Genomic DNA, 24,240 nt, shown 5'->3' on the forward strand with positions numbered 1-24,240 from the left:
TAGGCTTATTTCATTATGTCAGTCAGGACATAATATTTTGTGAAATTATATTAAGAATTATAATAAAGTGTTTGTTCAACCAAAAATAACAATTAAAAACAACTCTTCAGTTGTCATTCAGAGTCATTGTAATCGATGATACTAAGTATAATAGTGTAAAATGTTTACTTGACAATCTAAAAGCATACCAGAGCTCGGTTTCACGCCTCGTGGGACCGGAAGTGATGTGTTTCAAAATAAAAGCACACAAAGAACTAGCTGACTAAAGAAAAGGCATAATTCATTAATCTATCAAAGGACAACTCTATTGTCATTTTATTGACCTCTAGTGACCTAAACGCATACATTTATGTATAGAAGAGATATAGATATAAGATTTTGTTTAAATCTGAATCTGTAAAAAGTAACAAGAAACTAAAGCTGACAAATAAATCTAGTGAAGTAAAAAAAAAGTACAATATTTCCCTTGAAAATGTTGCAGAGTAAAAGTGTATAGTAAAAGTACATCAGTAAATTCACTTTGTGATTCCACCACCGCCCTGCAACTGAGTACCAATATTTGGTAGTTAAACTAAAACAGTAGGAACATTTCTCATCTTGAAAAAATAAAAAGTTCCTCAAGTGCAAGAAAACAACAACATTTTATTACCATGAATCGGACTAGGTGTGCAAAAACAAGAAAAAGTTTCCAACCACAATTTGTCAAAAATCATCGGTTTAATTTTGAAAAATGAAACCGGAAACCTTCTAATGTTCTGATCGGCTTGACGCTCGCTGCGTCATTTACGCGCCCGGGTGATCTCAGCACATGCGCCGCTGTGTTTTGAAAAGCCGGGGAAGCAGCTGTCTGGCTCCGCATGCGCACATATTTCTATAGATTTTTGCATGACGAATGTAACATGAGGGCAAATTAAAACATGCCAAAGTCTGTGAAGAAGTCCTGCACCACCCAGACCTCCATCAGCAGGTACTTTGGAGGACGGAGCAGCAGCAGCAGCGCCTCAAACACTCAGCGTGGGATTAAACCAAATCCTGCTGAGCACCAGCTTTCAAGAAGCAAGGTGAGGAGTGTTCACTGAATACATCACACAAATCAGGTCACGATCAGCTTAATGCAAGTGCTAATAAGTGAACCTCACCTGCTTCTGTCCTGCAGCAGAAACTCTCCTCTGATCATAATGATTTTGGATTGCCATCAAAACGAGCCAAACTTTCTCCACAAGAGCAGCAAGTGGAAGATTTGGACTGTGAGCCTGCTTCCTGCCAGAGCACAAAAAGTGAGTGTGTGCACCTCAAACAGTAAAATACATCATTTTCTTCTCAGCCTTCGCGCAGGTCACCCAGCTTCCTAAAGCATCACATTTCTCCAAACAACATGTGTTGTTCGACTAAATCCCTCCTGTTAAACTAAGTGAGAGGTGTGAGATGCAACCGCTCACGATGCATTTGGTTTGCTGGAGTTTCGACTGATGTGGCATGATGTTAGTCTGACAGCTGTAAATGTAAATAGAAGGGCAAGAACACATCTGTATCTGGATGGACTGGATGGAAAAGTAGAATATTTACATCAGCAAAAGCCAATACAAGAGTCTAAATTTCAAGTAAAAGTACTTTTTGCAAAGTCTTACCTTGTATTCAGAGGTATTATCATTAAAATTTACTACCAGTACCAAAAGTAAAAGTACTCGTTCTGCACTAAAAATGTCCTCTGTGTTACTATGAATATTTATACAGTTAGCTAGTTTAGCCCACTGGTTCCCAACCTAGGAGCCGGGCCCGTTTTAACGGTCACAAGATAAATCTGAGGGGTCGTGAGATGTTTAAGGAGGATGGAAAGAAGACAAAAATAAGTTCTGCTACACAAATCTGCTTTCAGTTTTTGGGTTAGTAAAAATGGGAAATGTCTCTTTAGCTTACAGACAAGGAGACACAACAACACACTGATTTTGTTGCATGGGGCTGTCAGGTAAAAAAAAGGTTGGAAAACACAAGTTTATTCTGTAACATGGTTTCAGATTTCATTAGCATCATATTGTTACAAAATAGGATGCGTTTCATGTAAAATCTTAATATGAAAACTAACTTGTAGTGTTGTAACGATACTAGAATTTCTGACTTCGATACAGTACCTTGAAAACTATCAATATTCAATGCCATTTTTGATCCCATGGGGAAAAATTTACAATGAGGGCGTACGATTTTAGATTATAACAAGGCTATAACATGACTTTTCTTTTCTTGGTTTCAAGCTGAGAACAGCAGAAAGACACTAGTAAACATTAAATGTGCCTGTTTTAAAAAAAAAATTAAATTGAGATTTAAATCAGGCCTTTTAAGAATAGTGTGTATGTCAACTCAATGTCAAAGAGAAGAGAGAGTGACGACTGCTGTATCGATACTGCAAGAAAAAAAAATTCAACACCGCTAACTAGTAACTAAATGTAGTGGAGCAGAAAGGATGATAAATCCCTCTGAAATGTAGCAAGTAGAAGTATGCAGTAGCATAAATTGCACTTAAGTACAGTGCTTAAATGTACTTAGTTACTTTTCCCCTTTCTTCGACTATATTTCTTCTGTCTTCAGAGACAACGCCAACATCAAACCGAGCAGCAGGCGGCCTCTGCTCCTCCACCTTGGAGAAGCTGAAAGGCTTCACCTGCTCATCTGAGCCCAGCGTTGGGCGCTGTGACACTCAGAGGGAAGACAAGAAGACAGATGGTGCTAGCAGTAAAATCTGCGACCAAGGAAGCAGCATTCAGCCTCCTCGGGACGTCACAGATCAACACAGCAATAAAAACAGACCTCAACAGATGGAGGAGGAGCATGATGATGATGAAGAGGAGGGTTCAGGGCTGGCTGCTACTAAACAGGTGCCTAGTATAAAGTTGACTCCATCACATCACATCAGAGTTTGGTTTGGGCAGCAGGCTGGACCAAGGATGAAATATCAACATCTGTATCAACCATAAACTCCTGACTATTTTTGGGCTGTGGACAACAACACATAAAAGTGACTGAACTCGTATGGGGAAATAGAGAACGGAAGCTCTGAGAGGGGAATGGTTCCTACTGAGTGGTCTTTTTTGAATGTTTTGCAGGGCGTTCACTTGTCTCAGTTTGCAAAGTCAGGAGGAGGAGCTGGAGCAAGGTTTGCAGAGCTGAGTCCTCCGTCAGACTCTAACGCCGCCTCCAGACGCTCAAAGAGTGTGTACACTCCCCTGGAGCAGCAGGTCATCCAGCTGAAACAGCAGCATAAGGATGCGTTGTTGGCTGTGGAGTGTGGTTACAAGTACAGGTTCTTTGGAGAGGATGCAGAGGTGAGAAGTGGAAAGAATATGTGTTAATGGGGCAGGAAGTAAACATAATCAAGATTAGATCTGTAGGCGAGGCCATCTCTTCAACGATACTTTATTAAAATGCTGTTTTGTCACACATTTGATCTTTTATCAAAGAATTGCAGCATCTACGATTTGATTATTGCGCTTTGCCATATTGTGATTTGTGTCAGTTATCCTTCAAGGCAGCACAGATGTCATCTTTGTGTGTGTGAACAGATTGCTGCGAAGGAGCTGAATATCTTCTGTCATCTGGATCATAACTTCATGACGTGCAGCATCCCCACACACCGCTTGTTTGTTCACGTCAGACGCTTGGTGTCTCACGGACACAAGGTACGAAATGTATCTTGCGTTTGTATTTAGAAGCAGTTTAGACTCACGCTGATTTTTTTAAATCTCTACATTTTTGCCTTTTAATTTCTAGGTTGGCGTGGTTAAGCAGACGGAGACGTCTGCGATCAAGGCCTCAGGAACCAATAAGAACGCTCTGTTCACTCGTCAGCTCAGCGCTCTGTACACCAAGTCCACTCTGGTGGGAGAGGGTATCCTTATCGACCCTGAATATCTGTGTGTGTAAATCTCCGTATCTAAAGCTTTGTCCTTGACAGTTTTCTAAGATGTGAACCCGGTCTGCAGAATGGGGGATGTGGAGGACGGGGCCTGTGGCGATGTGGTGTCGGACCCTCCTGACAGCTTCCTGCTGTGTATCAGTGAGAACTGGGACAAACTGAAGAAGCAGCTCACTGTAGGACTGGTGGTGAGTCTGACGAGTACTAATTCATAAAAACTGAAGATGCATTCAGACAACTTGATCATCTGGTTGGTCAGTTTTAAGGAGATGAATACTCATTAAGAGTTTGTGTTGTTTTTTATATCTACTTTTGAGTAATTGGTTGTTAATTATCAGTTTATTTTAATGTTAGCTCACGACTCTCAGTTTGTAGTTGATGAGGTGCCTTCATCTCATCTGTGGAGAAAGATTAGCAATTGTGCGAATGTGTTTGTGTGTGTGTGTGTGTGTGTGTGTGTGTGTAGGCGGTTCAGCCCAGCACAGGAGACGTGTTACTGGACTGCTTCCCTGATGGTCCGTCTCGCTCTGAAGTGGAGGGTCGTGTTCTAAAGATCAACCCTGTGGAGATCCTGGTCCCCTCGGACCTCTCAGAACAAACACACAGACTCCTGCAGAGCATCGCCAATGTCAGGTAGTCTGCTTTCAGGGCACTAGGGGGCAGTCTGTGACCATTTACATACTGAAGTGTTGAACTGTGCTGTTTAAAAGTGTGCGCTTGTGGGGTCTTTCTGAGGGACTGTGTTTGAATTTTACCCGCCAGGTCAATAGGTGTTTTGAGAGGTTATGTGATAATGGCCCTCAGCACCCTCGGGTCTGCCGCATGGCTAAACTGGGTCCAACCAGGGCTTATCTTTTAAAAAGTTTTAGACTGAGAAAGAAAGAAAAAAAGAAAAATGTAGATGATGAATTCTGTTTATTTCATCAATCAAAAGTGGCACTCGATCCAAGCTAACATTGGGCGAGTTGTGGGTTAAAGCACCGTCATGCCCAGACCGTCAAATATGGGTCTTTGGCGTCAGAAGCCCCTGAAATGAGGCCTTATAAAAACCATTAATTGATAATAAACTATGAGGCTGTTTATCCCTGGCATTAACAAGTGTCTTTGGTGATTCAATCACAAAGGGACAGCTTGCAGTGCACACCTGGCATTAGGCCTCGCTACAAGCATCCTGAGGGACCACTTGTGATTGCATCTCACTTCCCTGCTCGATATGCAAATAAACACGTACATCACTGGGACAAAAGGATGAAGCTTTTTGCACAAAGAAGGAGAGACTTTAATGTATAACATTTGCTGAATTTACAAATAATGAAGAATTTGTCATAGACTGTGTAGTTTAAAGGTGCATTATGTAAGATGTTAGTTGAAAACGATGAAAAATTAAACAAAATTATCAGGTGAATGTGAAGAAATAACAGTTTTGTGTGTGAGTTGTATTGCAGAGATATCTACTGAAGTTAGCATGCTAACAAGCTAGCCCCGGCCTGTCCTGGTCCAAAGCTCCTGTGCTGATTATACAAAAATCAACACTTGCACAGTACTCTGAGCCCCTAGTCTGGACCACCTGCTACATGACTAACTGAGCATACTAGCCCAAGGGCAGCTACAGTTAGCAGCAGTTGGTGGTTATTTGTTTTCTTTACTCAACAGGTGGCCATCTCTTACATATTGCACCTTTTAATATGAAAATGACTGAGTTGAGAAGATAAGCACTTGATTTATCCACCCCAGAAAACTGAAGCATCATATAAACTTCAGGTAAACTTTGGATTACGTTCTGTGGATAATTTACACTGAAAGTGCATTAGGAAGGAATCTTTAAATGGCCAGAATGAGCTAGAAGAATCGCTTTTAATGTGCATATGGGTATTTGACTTCATTGTGAACCTGTCCTTGGAGCACATAGCTGAGTATTCACAGTCAGGTTCGGTAATAGACGATTGGCAGCAGTGAAATCATCCAGGTGATTAGCTCCTCAGAAGCACGCAAAGCACACGACAGGGAGTCGTCAGCTATTATGTGGTCCTAACGCACTTCACTGAGTCTGTGATGCAAAAGAAGACTTCCATTCAGTGTATTCCCGCTGCTTCATGAACAACAAGATCAAGAAGAGTGAAACAGTTTGTCCTTTGTTCAGCGACTGACTAACTGTGACGTCAATGTATTCCAGAAACCTGTTGCCTCCCATTGCGCCACCATTCGCCTCGTCTTTCCTGACAGTCTGCACCCAGCATGTTCACACCAGTGGAGACGGGATCCTCTGGAGGCCGCGTGTGATTGCATTATGCTGTGGAAATGAAACGAGGGAGCGGAGTGGATTTGATTAGACGGGGATGGTTGGATGAAAGGGAGGGCTTTCAGCTACTTGCTGCATCTTTTGTCTTTTTCTCACCCTTTCTTAGATGCCATTGGCTCTTTCCTTTCATTTTTCGTCCCCCCCTTAGTTTTAAATTTGATTCTTGAAATGTGATTCATTTGTATTCATTCGTCTCTCTGTTCCTCTCACCCCTTCCTCTTTTTTATCTGCCGTCCGTGTTGAGTGATTATCGCGGAGATGGACCTGTAAAGGCCAGTCCAATTATTGTGTTTGCACAGCACTGCTCTCTAGCGTTGTGCTCAGCAGACACAAGACTCTTCTCAATTTGCAGCCTGTATTGTGTCTGCTCTGCTCAGACAGAAAACGTATCACACACGATACTCAGCTATACCAGGCTCGCTTGTATTGGCGACCTCCCAAGATATTTTTTGAGGTGATTTGTTTTTTTCTCACTCGTGATTCATCAAAACTAAATTCATAAATGACTCTGAAATAGATGTTTTTGTGAGTATCACAATTGACATTACAGTAATGTCACTCCACACCATTTAATACCCTCCTAGGTGAGCATTTAAAACAGGGTTTTTTGTGGTCGCTGACGTTTGCTCAACAGCCTCCTTGTCTCTGGGGTGGGCTGACGAGACGGGCCCCCTGGCAACCGGATTTATGTGTCCATGGAGCAGCAGGTAATGAGTCCCTGGGAGGTTGGGAGTAGCTAGGTGCAGTATTAGTTGCTTTACTCATCCACAGCCTGGAGTCATGAGTCAGGATCAGAGCCGCGAAGGGGATTAGAGAAACTGGCATGCTCACTGGTTGGTGCTGTCAACACAAATGTTCTCGCTTTCTCACTTTCCTAAGATTTTAAGTCAATGAGTGACACTTTCAAGAGTTGATAGCACTTCCACGGTACATGGTGGGACAGCAGTCTCAGGATTGATTCACACAAGCACACACACACCAGAGGACATCATTTGTGCTTTTTATGAGTGTATGTGTGTGTGTCTATATTCACCCTGCAGCGATGGATTCTACTCGAGCGCTTTAATCTGTTGTGTATTAACCTCTGATCTCTAGGGCGCAACATCCCTGACTCAACCTGCAGCCATCCCTGCTTTTGATTGATTATCACCGTCACACTGCTCTGAGCTTTTGAAAAAAAAACGGAAAAAAAAAAACGTTCACGGGGTGTCACCACTTTATGTGAAGTACCCACCTCTTAACATCTGCACACTGCTTGTGACCGAAGGTCGTAGGTTCAAATTCTGGTGGGGAGAGTGAAAGGCAGGGCTTACCCCTCCATCATTACCACCACCGAGATGCCCTTTAGCAAGGCCCCCTTTGTGGTGAACTAGATCTGAATAAACAAAGGTAAAAAAAAAAAAGATCCCTTCACTGTACCATTCTGGTGATCACCTGACTTGCAAATGTTTTAATTTGTCCAACACTTGTAAAAAAAACATTTCAATCAGGCTCAGCTGGTCTGTGTATTTCCTGCTATTAGGTTATTTTGCTCAAAACACTGTTGTGCATCAGTGCTGCCCCACAGCGCCACTAGCTGCCTCCTGTTTGAATGAAATTTAGTAATTTTTTGATGCTGTGATAACAAACACAGACACACAAACAAAAATCGAGTCATCTTCATTGTATGGAGAGTCACGCCCCTTCTGGTCGCCCACCGTGGGACTTTATTTCAGAAAAAAAATATGTATGCTAGTTGACGGCGAGAAACAAATAATTTTTTGATCCTATTTGTTTGCTTGTCAATTTTAAAGGTAATTTTAAAGGTAATTTAAAAGACTACACACACAACAGTCGTCCTCTTGTTTAATGCTCACCAAAACCCAGAACTGAAACCTGGTGGAGCCGGTCCTTCATATTAGCTAGTTCACAAAACCGACCAACTCTCCTTTCACACAACTGCAGCTGTCAATATGGCCAGATTTATTGTGATTTTTTGACAATTCAAACTTGATCAAAAATTTTGTCTCTCGCCATTGACTACTGTACACATTTTCTCTATTGGGTTAGAAATCAGTTGAAACTAAAACATACCACAAGAGTTGGGAATTCTCATGTCATAAAGGTTAACTAACTCTTTAATTTTTACCAGATTCATGAGCAAAACTCAAACCTTTGGTCAATTGTTTGCGTAAACCTGATCCAGCGTTCAGCTTTGTTTCCTGTGACCCTCAACCCAGACGGAGACGTCCTCAACTCAGCTCCACAATGCTTGCAGAAATGCTCAGCTGCACCTCTCAGCATCCGGATCAATACCAGCAATTGTCGCTGTTCTTGTGAACCTCATAATATGGTTGAATTGACTGGTTAAATGATTAATGGTCATAGCTTCTCTGCTGGAACAATATGGGGTCTACTGATCAATTTTGTACAATCGTTGCTCACCGTTCGACCAGAGACTGAAGTGAAAGATGATGATTCGCCTGCGTGTCGATGTGTGTGTGTGTGTGTTTGTGTGTGTATAAACATCACTGTAGGAAACGTAAGAAAAGAAGAGGCTCCAGCACTGCGTTCACAGCCACGTGTTTACCTTGGTTGCCCGGGCAACAACAGAGCGGACAAAGCAAGCGAGTCCTTGAAAGCGGCAACGGCGAGAGAGTGAATGGAGCAATAGGGAGGTGCGATGGCGCAACAGGGAGCTGCAGGGAAATCGTGCGTGTATCATAGAGTGAACAAAAGGACGTCTGGAACACGCAGTGCTGCTGCGTCTCGCTTCTCCTCACAGACTGAAAGATGGTCAGACATGGGATGTTGTGTTTCCTCCTGTCTGCACCTCTTGAATCAGTGCTGTCATGTCGTTCCCTCCACAGCGCTCAGGCTGATGACCGAGTGAGAGTTGAGAAGAAGGACAGCGCTCAGTTTGAGTTCACCTCTGCAATGAACACAGTCACCGAGTTCTACTGCCACACCCAGGAGAAAGGTGTGTTTGTCCCCCGATCTTTTACTCTAGCTTCCCTGCAGATCCTCATCTACTCTTACTGAGCCCAAGACACACATTCAGCTATAAAGCACTGGTTGTGTCTGAGGAGTGGGCCTGTGACTCATGGCTGTGTTTTATCTGTGAAAATGTGGCGTGTTTGTTTGTCTGTGTCCTCCAGGCTCTCGCTCTCTGTCAACTGTAGTATCCTTGGAGAGCCCAGTGATCTGCTGTCTGGGGCCGCTCATCCAGTACCTCCAAGAGTTCAACTTGGAGAGAGTTCTGAGGAGTGAAAGGTACACGCAAACAATTGGGTACACAACACACACGCTACGCAACACAGGTTGTAGGCCTAATCCAGGGTAGGGCTGAAATGATTTGTCAAATAATCTCCCTGGGATAACCTTCCAGAAGTATATCACATAGTAACACATAGAAGTATATCACAAGTATATTAAACGACTTATTCACACTTGTGTTGCAGCTTTTGGCCCTGTCTTTTCCCCATGTACAACATTTACAAGCTATGAAAGGAGAAAAGCTTTCTGATTGAATTGCTTTGATTTTCATCATTCCAGCCATCACTTTTTTAATCTTCCTCCCAGTAGATACAGCAATCGTTTGATCATACAGCTATATTTTGACTTTGTGCTCCATGCAGCTCATTCCGGCGTCTCTCCTGTGCGTCGGAGGGTATGATCCTCAGTGCCGCCACCCTCAGGAACCTGGAAATCCTCAACAATCAGGTACAAGAAGCTGGCCATTGTGGCCACTGATTAAACATAATGGAGAAGACGCATCTGCCTGTGGAGGAGACAGACTGACCTGCTGATACTTTTTTTTTTTTATATAAGTCAAGACTGTCCAAATTATTCCTGTACAACTTGTAGAAGTCACTTTACAGTCGTGATTGTGCAGGGGACTGTAAAAATGTAATGGGTAAGTTAAATTGTCGTTACTCGGATCAAGAGAAATTGTTCAGTGACTAGTGTGGCTTGCGTGGGTGTCGATTCAAAAAGTTCAGCACGACTCAGCCGCTGTGACATGTGCATCTCACATGGAGATCAAGCCCAGCTCTAGCCTCCTCACCTGACTGCTTGAGGCTTCCAGCACCTGCTCACCTCTGATATTTATCACATCATGACGTTTTTCTTCTTGGCTCATTCAAATGATGTACGTGTGTGTGTGTGTGTGTGTGTGTGTGTGTGTGTGTGTGTGTGTGTGTGTGTGTTCTTTCAATGACAGACAGATGGTGGTGTGAAGGGCAGTCTGCTGTGGGTGTTGGACCACACTCGGACTCCGTTTGGGAGGAGACTGATGAGGAAGTGGGTGAGCCAGCCCCTCACAGACACACAGTGAGTACAGGACTCTTTTGATGAAGCACGACCGTCAGTGCTGAGCTGCAATGATTCAGCTTCTCTCTCTTATCTTGTCACTTAGTTTGACAGGTAGAGATGGGAACAATTTCCAGCGTTTATGATTTGCAAGTGTTTATCCCATATCTCAAGATGCTTTTGTGAAGATTAAAAATACTGTGCGTTGACAATATAATATTATAGTAATTCAATTTGGGTTTGAGGAACAACATCCTCAGAAAGGCTTTTGTCAAGATTTAGATTAGAGATGTTAGTTATGGACATGTGCTTTTATTATTATTACATTAGTATTATATTCACTTTAGTGTCTCAGTGGGACACCTGCACTATAACTGCAGTGTTATTCTTTAATCTGAATGATTAAATACCATGTCAGGGCAATAAAATATAGAAACAAGTAGCAGCAGGCACTTTTATTTTAGTATACACATAATTGATTGGCCTGTAAAGACTTTTTTCACTGCAGTTTTGAAGAGTAAAGTCACATGATTGTTCTGAAACGCTTCTCTACCTCCCATTTTCTCTTTCTGTGTGTTTGAATTAATATTTTGAATGAAATTCTCCCATGTAATATAAAAAATTAGTCAGTGTTGTTAGAGAGGATGCAAGATGGGGCCCAAAATGTGAACACTTACTTATTTTTCACCCAGCAGAGCAGTGAAACACTGCAGGGTGAAAACACATAAAAAGTGTTCTGGAGGCGCCTCTTTAAATAAAAACGCTGAAACTGACTCACAGCACTTCTGTTACAAACAGCCTCTCGCTTTTAATATTGTAGTACTGTTCTAGCTCTCCTCTCTGCAGTGTAGTTTTATCCATATATTGATTGTGTGAGTATTTTGTGTGTGTGTCCCTCTCCCTCCCACAGTGCAGGGATTATAGCTCTGGATTGGGCACTGCTCTCAGATTATACAGATCGCTCCTCTGCAGAATTTCAGCATCAATAAAACCCAGATTACACCCAGCCACATTAATTCCAAGACACACAGCGCAGCAGCACATGACACGAACACACATGCATGAGTGTGAGTTCCATGTCCATTTTATTACATAACTGAGCTCCACTCTTATCTGCTTTTTTCAGTCCATTTTTTTATTTTTCAGGCTGCTCGCAGAATAAATTTGTACTATTTGTGTCGTGGGCCAGCAGTCAGAAAATTATCCAAAAAATCACAAACTGCAGATAAGACTATAGTTGCTTCCTTCATAGATGGCTCACCCAAAAATGAAATGCCATGCCGATGGCAAAGTACGGATGAAGTTTTATTGTCCACATTTCTTCAGCTTTACAGCATAAGTCTGTTGCAGCATTCTTCTAAAAAAAAAAAAGGTTTATAGATGGCTAAAATGGCTCCATACAGCTAGTTTACCATAATCCGAGTACTCTGAAGCCCCGAGATCCCAAATTGATTTTAAAAGATGTTATTTACACCCTTTTTGAAGCCAAACTCTTCCCTGCAGCTGCTTAGCTAAAAGCACCCTGTCCGAAGTGGATTCATTCATTCAAATCAATTTTTGCATGGCAGGGCTTCAGGTGACTACGTCGGACAAGCTGGGCCATTTTATTTTTTTTTCAGTTTTTTTTAAGTTTTAAAACAAGTCCCCATCTATTTCAGTTGCTAAGGAGAATGCTGCATTGCTGTTTTGCTGTGAAGCTCCAGAAATGTTCACCTGAATTTCCATCTGCATGTGGGCTGAAGACTGAATCTTCAGATTTGGGTGAACGCAAACCTCAGCACATCGAAGAAGAGGCTAATCAGCTGCAAATTGTCAGTTATCTGTTCGAAGTTCAGAGTGGCTTTTTAAAAAAAACTACATTGCAATCAAGGGCAATTCAACTCTTTGAGTGAGAAGTTGCTTATGTTGATGACTGGGATTGAACATTTTATTTCTTTAAGTCGTTGCCCTCCTTCATGTCTGTCTCCCTTTCCTTTTCTTCCATGAACCTGCAGGTGTATCTCAGAGAGGCAGGATGCCGTGCAGGAGCTCCTGGAGTCGCACTCTCTCACTTTAAATTCCATCAGATCTCTGCTGTCGCATTTGCCCGACCTGGAGAGAGGCGTCTGCAGCATATACCACAAAAAGGTATAGATTGATATCATTTTTGTAGAGCTGGTAATCATTCCTGTCATGATAACGCCTAACTTACCATCTTAAGCGGAGATCTGTGGGCAGAGTAACACAAACTACAACAATCTCACACAGCTGGTTAAAAGAAACTGTCCTCCATTTCTTGCTGTTTGCATGAAAATGAAAAAAGACAATACCCCCTCCCCCCTTTATGGCGTTCTCCTTGATTAACAGCAGTCGCCTCAGTGGCACTTGCCTGATTGTCTGACACCATCTCATTTCCCATCGGACCCATTTTTGAAATGTCAGAAGGCTTCATCCCACGTGTGTGTGTGTGATGTACAAAGATGAGAGAGGCACTGTTGTCTGAGCTTGATGTTCAACATCCTGACTCCTTCATATATTGTTAAAAGAAAATGATCAAATGTCACTGAAAACACACACATCACACACAGGTGCCTTAATTGTCATTTTTCCCATCTGCAGATAAATGGGCCTGTGTGTAATGGCCTGTGTCTCTATGGCCGTGCCATTGACAATAATGGGAGGGAGGGCATGCTTATGGTCTCCAGTCACTGTTCATAAAAGAGCATCGCGGGGGCTGCAGCATGTGATTGATACCATAAACCATCATCAGTGTGACTCTCATTAACCTTTCATGACTTAGTACTATACTGTAACATCACTAATGGCAATATGGAGTCAATATAATCAACAAAACAACCTCTCTTCAAATCATTGATTTAATTATTTTTAAAGCCACCCTATTGATCGGGAGGGAACATAAAACAGAAAGTATAAGATTATGGACTGTTCTTTTGAGGATTTTTAGCAATTACCATAAGAGCTGAAATGTACAGAAAATACAAAAGAGCTACATTTTCCTGATAAAAATGTCTAAATGTGAGTTGTGTACATCATGTACATCATGTACATCATCCCAAATGTTTACAACTTTCACGTTCTTTTATTTTTGGGTTACTAATAGAATACGTTTAGACGCTTTCGTGCTCAAAAACACATTGGATTTCTCATACTGTCCGCTGCCGCAGCACTGTATTCCCATACACATAGGAGGGAATACAGGAATACAGAGAACATGATTTGCATTTTTAGTCAGAATTAACCATTTATTCTTCATTAAGTATTCTGCATGTCTTTGTGTGTTCCAGTCCTCCACGCAGGAGTTTTACCTCATCAGTAGCAGTCTGTCTCGCCTGGGGCTGGAACTGCAGGCCTTGCTCCCAGCTGTCCAGTCACAGATCAGCTCTGCGCTGCTCAGAAGCCTCATGTTGGACACTCCGGACCTGCTGGGTCCGGCCCACAGCTTCCTCAAGGTGCTCAATGAAAAGGCTGCCAAGTGAGTATCCAGCAGCATGAAAAAGGGGCAGTATTTTGAGTGTTGAAATAAAGTCCCTGGTTTGATTTCCTGACAAAGGCTTAATGCTGAAATATGTCAGACATGCCTTGGAGCTTTCCTGTGATTTTTACGTCACCTCGAACAAGGTTAATCTGAGTCCAGGAAGCGCTCCTACTCTTACATTTTTTAACGTTTATGCTGTGATAGTGAGATTTTGTCTGGTTGGTCATTATCATTCAATACAAAAGAACAATGTAGATGGAGTCTATATTTTTCATTTAATTTGCTTTGTTGTATTCACCCGCTGCAGTCTGGCTGCATATGGAGTGCAGGGCTGCAACTAAAGATGATTTTCATATTGGATTCATCTATTGACTTTTTTTTTTTTTGTTTATAAAATTCCAGGAAATAATTAAAAATGCTCACCACAGCTTTTTCATACCCTGAAGTACTGGTCTACCAACAGAACAAAACCTGAAGATTTTCTTCCTTCACTTTGCAATAATACAAAACAGAGGCATTATATATTTGGGTTGTCCGTCCGTCTGGGCCATTCTTGTGAATGTGATATCTCAAGAACGCTTTGAGGGGTTTTTCTTCAAACTTTGCACAAATGTCCACTCTGACTCAAGGATGAAGTGATTACATTTTGGTTGTCCAAGGTCAAAGGTCATTGCAACCTCACGTTTCATGAACGTGACATCTCAAGAATGCCTTAAGGGAATTTCTTCAAATTTGGTACACAGGTCCACTTGGAGCCAAGGATGAACTGATTTAAATTTCAAAGGTTAAAGGTCAAGGTCACTGTGACGTTTCATATTGTGAAAGCATTATCTCAAGAACACCTTGAGGGAGTTTCTTCAAATTTGCCACAAATGTCAACTTCGACTTGAGGATGAACTGATTACATTTTGGAGGTCAAAGGTCAAGGTCACTGTCGAGGACAATATTTCAAGAATGCATTGAGGGATTTTTGTCAAATTTAGCACAAACCTACACTTGGACTCGAGGGTGAACTGATTAGATTTTGGAGGTCAAAGGTCACTGCAACCTTACATATTGTGAGGTCGCAGTGACCTTGTACTATATTGCAGCTTCTTAGGAGCAGTAGTTCTAGCTAATAGCTGACACCATCTTTGCTTGAGTGACTTAAAGTGTGTTAGATAATTCATATTTAAGTATAAATCTCTTCTAAAGTGGATTTCATTCCATTCAGGTTCTAATTTCTTTCAGTTTGATCGCTAAACACTTGTGCAAAGTGGTAAGTGTACAAATAAGTCTAAAAAGTTGATATGAAATCATAAAAAACACCACAGTGCCACAAAAATAGGCCTAAAAATTTAGCGTACAGTGCAGTGATGTCTGCTATTACTCCACATAATGTCAACAGTTCAACAGTTGGCATGTCGCTCCACAGAGAATGCTTTGATGGATACTCTGATATGTTACCGGCATCTGATACATTTTAACTCGGCTTTTTTGTGTTTTGTGGAGGTCGGGAAACAAGAGAGAGCTGTTCTCAGATCTGTCCGGCTTCCCGGTGCTGCAGGAAAGGAGGGAGCAGATCCAGTCTGTCTTGAATGAGATTCTGAACCACCGCAAAGAAATCCGACTGACGCTGAAGGCCCCAGCACTCGACTACACCGCCGTCTCTGGGCAGGAGGTAGTGTGTGTGTGTGTGTGTGTGTGTGTGTGTGTGTATGTGTGTGTGTTTGTGTGTTTGAGGCCCAGAGTGACAGACAAGTGGGAGGAGATTGATGGCCTGTTTTGGGTGGAAGACTGAGTCACATCGATGATCTGATGTCTCTGTGTGTGTGCTTTTGTATCGGTGTGTTAGTGTTTGTCCCTCTGCTCTCATCTTATTTATCAAAGTCTTCCTCCTCCACCCTCAGTTTCTGATTGAGGTGAAGAACTCGCTGTCGTCCACTGTTCCAACCGACTGGGTCAAAATCAGCAGGTGAGCTCACAGAAACTCGCAGCACACAAACACATAAATCAGAGAGGAACACACACACAATCTCTGTCACTGACACTTTTATGACTTTTCTTTTAAAACTATATGATAGCGGCACTGCCTGTCCTTTTAATATTTGCTTCATGGTGTTAAATATCACCTATGCGCTGACTTACATGCTTTCTGAATTGAGTTTGAATTATTTTTATAAAAGTGTTGCAGTAGCCGCATAATCCTGAGGAAATTCATTTTTTTCACTGAATGATGTAATGGGCAGCGGGATATGTTTCCCTACACTACGTATATGAGAAAAATAGTATAAAGCCTTTTGTGGCTCCAGAGGAAGCTGTATGCAATTAGATAAATTGGCTTCAGTGATGTCACTCAGTGGGGAAGTTGCATTGTGGGTAATGTAGGTGCCAGGTTCTTTTTGAAGAGTAATGCATGGACTAAAAAAATGTGATATCTCTGGTTCTGCTGTATCAACTTTAATCATTGCTAGACCAGTGGACTGCTCCTCTAAACCTGGTGCCTACATCACCCACAATGCAACTTGTAAAAGCCACTGAGTGACATCAATGGGGACAATTTATCAGATTGCATGCAGCTTCCTCTGGAGCCACAAAAGGCTTTTTACTACTTTTTTCAAATATGCAGTAGCACTCCCCAAGACCTGTAAACACACTTGAATGTTAAAAACTGATGGAGTTGCCCTTTAAGGTGTGAGGCAGTCCAGTACTTGTGAATCTTCTGTATGTTATAACCAGTACTTTAACAGTGAGTGCCGCCCTATAAACATTTACAAAATACACAACAGTTTCAGAGATGGAGCAGCTTTTTTACCTCCTCCACCTCACCTCCTGTCACTTCTCCTCTGCAGCACCAAGGCAGTCAGCAGGTATCACTCTCCTTTCCTGGTGGAGCACTATAAGAAGCTGCTGCAGCTCCGAGAGCAGCTGCTGCTCGACTGCCAGAGGGAGTGGACCAATTTTCTGGAGTATGACTGACACCTTCACACACACACACACACACACATATATATACATATATATACACAGCTGATCATGAAGTCAAATGAAAAACTGCTAAAAACATGTCTGCAGAGCTCTCAGCCTGCCAGAATTAGTCTGTTTTACTCAAGTATAGCATCAGTCTGCTCAGAACACAGTCGGCACTTACCTTAATTTACACTTGAAAATCTTTTTCCTCTCTCTCTCTCTGTAGTCAGTTTGGGGAGCACTATCACACCATGAAAAGGGCTATTAGTCACCTAGCAACCATGGACTGTCTCTTTTCATTGGCTGAGGTGGCTAAACAAGGGGACTATTGCAGGTGATGTCCTCTCATGATGACTGTAAATATTGGTGTGTGTGTTTGAGTGTACGTGTGCGCGCGACTCTATGTGAGTTTGTATTCGTGCGTGGGATATTGTGCGTGTGTGTGGGTGTCCTGTGTCGTGTCCTATAGTCTCAGACAGGCTGTGTGTGGGAGTGTGCGCCGGGCTCAGCAGTGTGCTCAGCCAAAACGCCAACATCTCTCCCACTCACTCACTCACTCACTTACACACACTACACACACGCGCGCACACACTCACACACTCACACACACACACACACACACACACACACACACACACACACACACACACACACACACTCACACACCTTTATATTGTCTTTTTCTACCAGTTTTTGGCTTCACATCCATCCATGTCTTCTTACTGCAGTTTCTCTTTTTTGCTGTATTTGGACATTGATTTTAATCCTACACACTGTTTCTCTTTAAATATTGTTTTCTGTTTTGCCATTTCTCTCTTTAATGCACTCATTTTTCCTCTTTGGTACATGTACATGTGTGTTTTTAAGGAATAGTGTAACATTTTTGAGAGATTCACTTATTTACTTTTTCCCCAGGTGTGAAGATCAACCCCAAACATGTCTGTATAGTAAACATGAGGCTATAGCTATTATGTGCCAGGCTGTTTCTTGGCTTGGAGCAGAAGTTACTGCTCTGGTCTTCTTATATAAGGGCCCTGACACATCAGGCCAATGTTGGGGCTGTTGGTGAGCATCTGTGGTGCCAGTTTTTGAGGTGTGTCCTACACTGTTGGCACTAGCCGGCCCTTGTCGGCAACCTTTTGGCCAACTGAGCAAAGGAATCAACAGCAGAGAAAATCAGTGGTTGGTGCTGCTGTTGTACAGTCTGATGGCAGTGGCACAAATGAGCGCCTGAAGCGCTGCGTTTTGTGTCCTGTTGGGATGATCCACTGATGAATTGTATTGGTGTGTTTTCTGGCAGATATGCAAAGTGAAATTACAGAACAGTCAATTTCAATTATACATTTTGATACGCTGCATATTTATTTATTTTAGCTTTTATTTTTTGTATGTATTTTTTTTTGTATTTATTTAAAAATATTTAAATTTCAGTTCTGCTAAATGTCCAAAAGTGTTATATCTACTGTTACTGTTATCTACTGTTACTGTCAAGGATGGCAGTAAGGTGGTCAACTGAAGTAGATATTTTTACTTAGACTTAGACTTTATTTAAATAAAAAAAAGAAATAAGTTGAGTTTCCCATTTTTCAAATACTGACATTGGCCTCAAAATGCAGTGTTAAACAAGGTTATGGTCACATGAAGGGACATGGCGTTTAGTTGTGGGTGTTGGTGTGGGTGTGTGTGCCTAATATACTGAGTGTGTTCTCTGTGTTCAGGCCAGAGGTGTGTGAAAGCCAGCGTCAGATTCTTATCAGGGACGGCAGACATCCTGCCATCGACTTACTGATGGGAGAGCACAACCAGTATGTGCCCAACCTCACCGAACTGCAGGTACATAAACACACACACACACACAGGCTCATTCACAGTGCTTTGAACATATCTGAGCCAAAACACACACACGGTTTGCTTGCTCACTAACTCATTGAGACAGTTGTGAAACAAAATTGCAACAGTGAAAACACACACAAATACACACATGATGCACACACATACAGACATGCATGACACCACACACACTTCCTAGCTCAGTGCTGGCGTGGGTGTGGGTTAATCTTGCAACAGAAGCACAAGCCAATAGGAAGAGAAGCCAAGCATTCAATCCACCCACCTCCTCAGCTGTGCAGGACAGCATGAAAATATCTTATTCCGTCTCTCCTCGTTCGCCTTCTGTCTCTGTCACTGTTATTTTCCTCTCCTCTCCTCTCCTCTCCTCTCCTCTCCTCTCCTCTCCTCTCCTCTCCTCTCCTCTCCTCTCCTCTCCTCTCCTCTCCTCTCCTCTCCTCTCCTCTCCTCTCCTCTCCCTAACCCTCCTCCTCCTCCTCCTCCTCCCCCTCTTCCTCTTCCTCTTCCTCTTCCTCCTCTCCTCAGGGTGATGGCAGGAGAACTATGATAATTACTGGTCCTAATATGGGGGGTAAGAGCTCTTACATCCGCCAGGTGGCCCTTATCTGTGTGATGGCTCAGATGGGCTCCTACGTCCCGGCCTCTGAGGCACGTCTGGGCATGCTGGATGGCATTTACACCAGGTATGAACACAAGCACATTGAGATCTACTCGTGCAATCAGAGATGGCAACAGACATGATTAGATGACTTGCTGGAATGAAACAGTCACCGTATTTCCATGTTTTCATCAGTGACTTGAGGCGTGTGGTGTAGGCAGTTCCTAACACGACTTCAGGTATATATATATATATGTACATATACATGTATATACCTAGTCTATTATGTAAAAGTGTTTTCTAGCCTCATCTCCATCAACAGGCAGATGAGGACAGTGACCGTGACCAGAGATGGAGCACAACACACTGTCACCTCTGCAGATTCTTTCTTATTACCGCAATTAAACCCACCAACAGAAATATTTCATTCATTCACCTTATGCCACCTCTTTCATCTGCAACGTGCTGAAGTTTATTTCTAGGACGGGCACTCAGACAGACCAATCCCTTCTAATCCCATTGTATTCCTCACCACCACCACACAGGAGGAGGAAGAGATGAACAAGAGTTGTTTGACAAGGCCGGCTCTATTGTTCTGTCATGGTTCAGTACGATACGGCGTCGTAGGAACTCTCAGACAATAAGGCTTTGTTGGAGAAGATCTCCCCCCCCTCGCTCATGATTATTCTCATTATGATGAGAGTAGCAGTAAGCTCTGCATCTAGTTTCCCATCATGACTACATATTAGTGTGGAACACAGGCCAGTATATGGCCTCTGTTATCCTGCCTCTGCTGCAGTGTGTGATTAGACCTAATGGCTTGCAGATGTGTGTAACTTTTTTTTTGTGGATTTAAGCATGTTCCTATGTATTAACCCAGTAGGAGCCAGAGACTTGTCAGCACACCCATGACTGTGTGTGTGTGTGTGTGTGTGCGCGCATGTGTGCGTGCATGCGTGTGTGCGCACGTGCTCTTACTTCTGACCTAGACTTGGATATGAGTGTAATGGGGTTGATATTTAGCAGGTCCTCATGTATTTAAAGGTCCCCTTTAGTTTTTAAGTTTTTTGCATACCTCTGCCAAGAGGTAACAGTCCAGTTTAATTCAATCAAACCTAATCCAATATCAAATAAAAAATATTTAAAAAATATTCATGTTTTTCTTCTGTATCTCAATTATTTTCAAACTGTCATCAACAATTTGCGCTCAATAAAAGGATTTTTTAAATTGATGTCTTCCTCCAGCAGGAAACAACTTTTAGGAGCATGAGGACATCCAATCTGAGTCAAAGTCAGTTTAAGCTGATCTGTTGCAGCTGATGCAGGTATAGCAAGACAGAATCATACATGTGTTTGCATATGTATGTCCCGCTGTTGTTTAATCAGCTCTGTGATCGTGGTCCGAGGTTAATATTCTCTCTCTCAGAGAAAATGAGCACTAATTGATGTCCACAGAGAAATCGCACACACACAGTATCCGCTGTCCTCTCTTCACCTCCTCTGTTACCTCCGTCGTCCTATCCCTTTTCTAATTGGACTGCTCGGCCTTTCTCTGTTGCTGGCTGTCAGATCCCGAGGAGAATCTGTTTGATAATAAACGCTCAATCAATGCCCTCTGCTGTGTCAAGCTGATCGCCACAGTGGTAGGAATTGATTTATCTTGTGTGTATGTGTGTGTGTGTGAAAAGTTGTTTATGAGCAAGAGGGAGACATGGAGTGAGAGCATGTGAGTTTTACTAGAGTGCAATAAGCAGGCTTTGTGGGTTGCGGGTAATGAGATGGTGCGTAGGCGTCTAATGGGATATCCTGTCTGAAATGATCCCGATGATTGATTATCAATGAGGACAGAGTGAATAAGATTCGTTTAAAGCAGCGTGTCGCCTCACAGAGTCTTGCTTTTATTTTCCTGCCCACTCCACTGTGCTACAGCATTTTAACAAATATGTCATACAGTGGTTTGAGCTTAATTCTCTGTGTGTGTGTGTGCGCATGCATGCATGTGTGTGTTCTTTCCCAGACTTTAGCAGAGTAAGCCAGCAGCCTTTGTGTGCGTGTGTGTGTGTGTTTCCAGGCAGCTGACGGATGCATAAGTACACGTTTGCAGCTGCTGTGTGTGTGTTTATCATCAGTATTGAGTCCTGAAGGTTATAGAGCACATTCTTCCATCCCTTCATGGTTGTTATGGAAACAGCAGAGGAAGCAGGATGTAAATCTGTATTTTGAAAGGGACCTTTAATCGACCATGGACTCCGAGCAGTGATTATGCCATGTTTTACTCAAGTCTTTCACAAGCTCCCCTTCCATCAGAAAATGCAGTGATTTTTTTTGTGTGTGTGTGTGTGTGTGTGTGTGTGGCTAATATCCAGAAAGACCTTACAAAGGTTAGTGAGTGTTTGTGTGCCAACTGGTCCCTGTGTAACATCATCACCTACAGTAGGTGGGTGTTGTGTAGCGATGTGAACACGTTGAGCATGAGCATGTGGGAAAATGTTGTATCCTAAATCGACTCATTTGTTCCTCTGAGTTTTTATAGTGCCGCGGTGTATCTGTGCCATCTTGTAGGCGGCACACGAGGCTGGTTGGGCCTTTGGTGTTCTATAGGAGCTGCAGGTTTACATCACACCGTGTGGAGGTAACTCTGCAGAAATAAATGATGCAAAATGGTACAGTAGGACACATCTGAGGGCAAAACTAAGGATTGACAAAAGCTTTGTACTAAGCGCTAACTTTACCGTCTGTCTGTGCAAATCCCCTTATAAGAAGACCGGTTCATGTGTAGCTTCATACTGCTATTTGGATTTCCATTGCTTGTAGCTAAAACAAAGTAGTTGCCAGTCATCTGGTATCCATGTAAGATAATAAGAAAAAACTAGAATTGAGACCAACAAAAACTTACAAAGCAAAAATCTAATCAACGAAAGTTGAGCTGTGCTGAATTTAAAGAAATTCCCCCAAAGTGTTCTTGAGATATCGTGTTCACAAGAGTGGGACAGACGGACGGACGGATAATTGAGAAAGGCATTCAGTAGAGCACATACCTGCCAAGGCCCATGGATCTTTCCCTTTATCTGGTTCTTCACCAAAAGTTAACGGGGTCGGTACAGATCCTCCATCCAAGTTTTATGGAAATTAGTTTAGTAGGGTTTGTGTAACCCTGCCAACAAACAAATGGACACTGGTGAAAACATAGCCTCCTTGGTGGAGCTAATAACTCAACTGATATAACAAATCAGATCTATAGATTTTTTTCTTCAAGCTTTTTAAGGACCTCCGTTGTCATCATAGAACCAAGGAGTAAACTCAACCCATGTCTCGTTGAAGTATCAGGTTGTTACTTTGACAACAGATTTTGTGTTTGTAATGGTCACGCAAATGAAAGAAAATAAGATAAGTGGACAATCTGAGAGCAACAAGGGAACCACGAGTGTCAGAGAAACACTTGATATGTGTTTTCTGGAGAACTGTGAAGTGACAATAAATTGACTCTATTTTCAGAATCCGTTTGTTTGGCGGGAAGGACGGACTCATTGAGAGCAGCAGGACACCCAGCTGGTGCAGTGTTGCTGTGTGTCTGCTGCCGATCCCCTCATCAGTGGACAGCCGGAGTGTGTGAACAACACGTTTCATTCTCAGCTGATTCTGTCCGTTCTTCCTGCCGCACACTATAGATCAGATTGTATAATTTCCCCAGAGTTAAAGGCATTCATGCACACATACACGTTAAATTGGCTAATGTGATGCAGCAGCATGTCTGACACACCTCTCTCCTATATAGCGTGTGGTGTAACCATGGTAACTCATGAGCTGGAGGCTCTTGTCCGCAGTTCATTGATAGGTAGTATGTTGAAGGTCAGTCAGGACAGGAAAAGACAGATTTAGAGGTGAGAAACACGGACTTGCGGAGAGATGTTGCATCTGTGGCCCAGCTGGAGTTTTATCAGATGAGTCAGTCTGTCTATCAGTTTGTATCGGAACATCGCAGGAGCTCTGAAACTGGCTTTGAGGCTTGTGAAGAATTCAACATGTTGTCTTATTATGTCTGTAATCAGTAAATATCTATTGACTTTGACATGGATCGACCGTAATTAAATCTGAAATTGTGTTTGTCAGTATTTTAATTACATGCTTTCTAGGTTGTATAGTAGATTTAACTGATTGTTTCTCATTCTCATCATGCAAGCACATTTTTGTACTCTTATCTTAAATCTCTCTTACTGTTTTCTGTTTTACAGATTCAACAAGCTCTTGTTTATCTTCTTATTTTACAGGTTAAGTGCACAGCTTCTTACAGTACAAAAAAATCAGTGACAAGGCAATACATATTCACTTAGGGATGCGGGAAGCTGAGGGGTCAGTCTATAAAATGATGTCGTTGTAAATGATGCGTGACATTCATGTTTTTTGTATTAATTTGAATGGCCAGGAAAACTCATATCTAATAGTTAGTAGTTAACAGTTAATTTGAGAATGTTTTGCACAGCAGTAGACAGCAAACTTGAACACCAACAGCAAGGAGATGCAGAGGGAGAGAAATTCCCCAGAATCCCTTTATAAAAGCGCTCAATTTTATAAGTTCATGAGTTAGGAGAAACTGTAGAAACTTTGTGAAATGCTGTTTATGACAAATTGTAACTTATTTGAGCCCTCTTGTAAATTTGGCATATGTTATACATTAGGTTCTTTCTTTCTTTGCGTTAAAAACATCATGTCTGTTTGTCTCAGCGATTTACAGGTTTACAGTAGAGTGAAAGGTGTGATAGCAGCAGGTTACTGGAATGTTCAACAACATTTGGCTGTCTGCAGTTGTTCACATACAGGACTTTTGGTCATATAGGTTTGGCAACCTCTCAGCGGGCCATACACCAAAGTTTTGC

The 24,240-nt window shown here is 42.3% G+C and overlaps 1 protein-coding gene across 3 annotated transcripts in view; it reads left to right on the forward strand.

The window, feature by feature from the left end:
- The first annotated feature begins 826 nt into the window (after nt 1-826).
- The window catches only part of msh3 (mutS homolog 3 (E. coli)), a 37,587-nt gene continuing 14,173 nt past the window's right edge, over nt 827-24,240 (forward strand). Inside the window, exons 1-20 of one of the 3 annotated variants that reach the window (XM_073465542.1) lie at nt 827-1,061; nt 1,157-1,277; nt 2,584-2,870; nt 3,099-3,317; nt 3,555-3,671; nt 3,763-3,880; nt 3,956-4,095; nt 4,374-4,540; nt 9,056-9,165; nt 9,344-9,458; nt 9,824-9,908; nt 10,408-10,517; nt 12,491-12,623; nt 13,781-13,968; nt 15,463-15,631; nt 15,861-15,925; nt 16,803-16,919; nt 17,147-17,254; nt 18,639-18,753; nt 19,294-19,451. In XM_073465542.1, coding sequence (XP_073321643.1) covers nt 918-1,061; nt 1,157-1,277; nt 2,584-2,870; nt 3,099-3,317; nt 3,555-3,671; nt 3,763-3,880; nt 3,956-4,095; nt 4,374-4,540; nt 9,056-9,165; nt 9,344-9,458; nt 9,824-9,908; nt 10,408-10,517; nt 12,491-12,623; nt 13,781-13,968; nt 15,463-15,631; nt 15,861-15,925; nt 16,803-16,919; nt 17,147-17,254; nt 18,639-18,753; nt 19,294-19,451 — 2,786 coding nt within the window. In that variant the 5' untranslated portion in view covers nt 827-917. The remainder of the gene's footprint in view (nt 1,062-1,156; nt 1,278-2,583; nt 2,871-3,098; nt 3,318-3,554; nt 3,672-3,762; nt 3,881-3,955; nt 4,096-4,373; nt 4,541-9,055; nt 9,166-9,343; nt 9,459-9,823; nt 9,909-10,407; nt 10,518-12,490; nt 12,624-13,780; nt 13,969-15,462; nt 15,632-15,860; nt 15,926-16,802; nt 16,920-17,146; nt 17,255-18,638; nt 18,754-19,293; nt 19,452-24,240) is intronic. The other 2 variants (XM_073465543.1, XM_073465544.1) reach the window with 2 other exon arrangements.

This window comes from Pagrus major, chromosome 5 (assembly GCF_040436345.1).
Source record: "Pagrus major chromosome 5, Pma_NU_1.0".
Taxonomy (NCBI): Eukaryota; Metazoa; Chordata; class Actinopteri; order Spariformes; family Sparidae; genus Pagrus; species Pagrus major.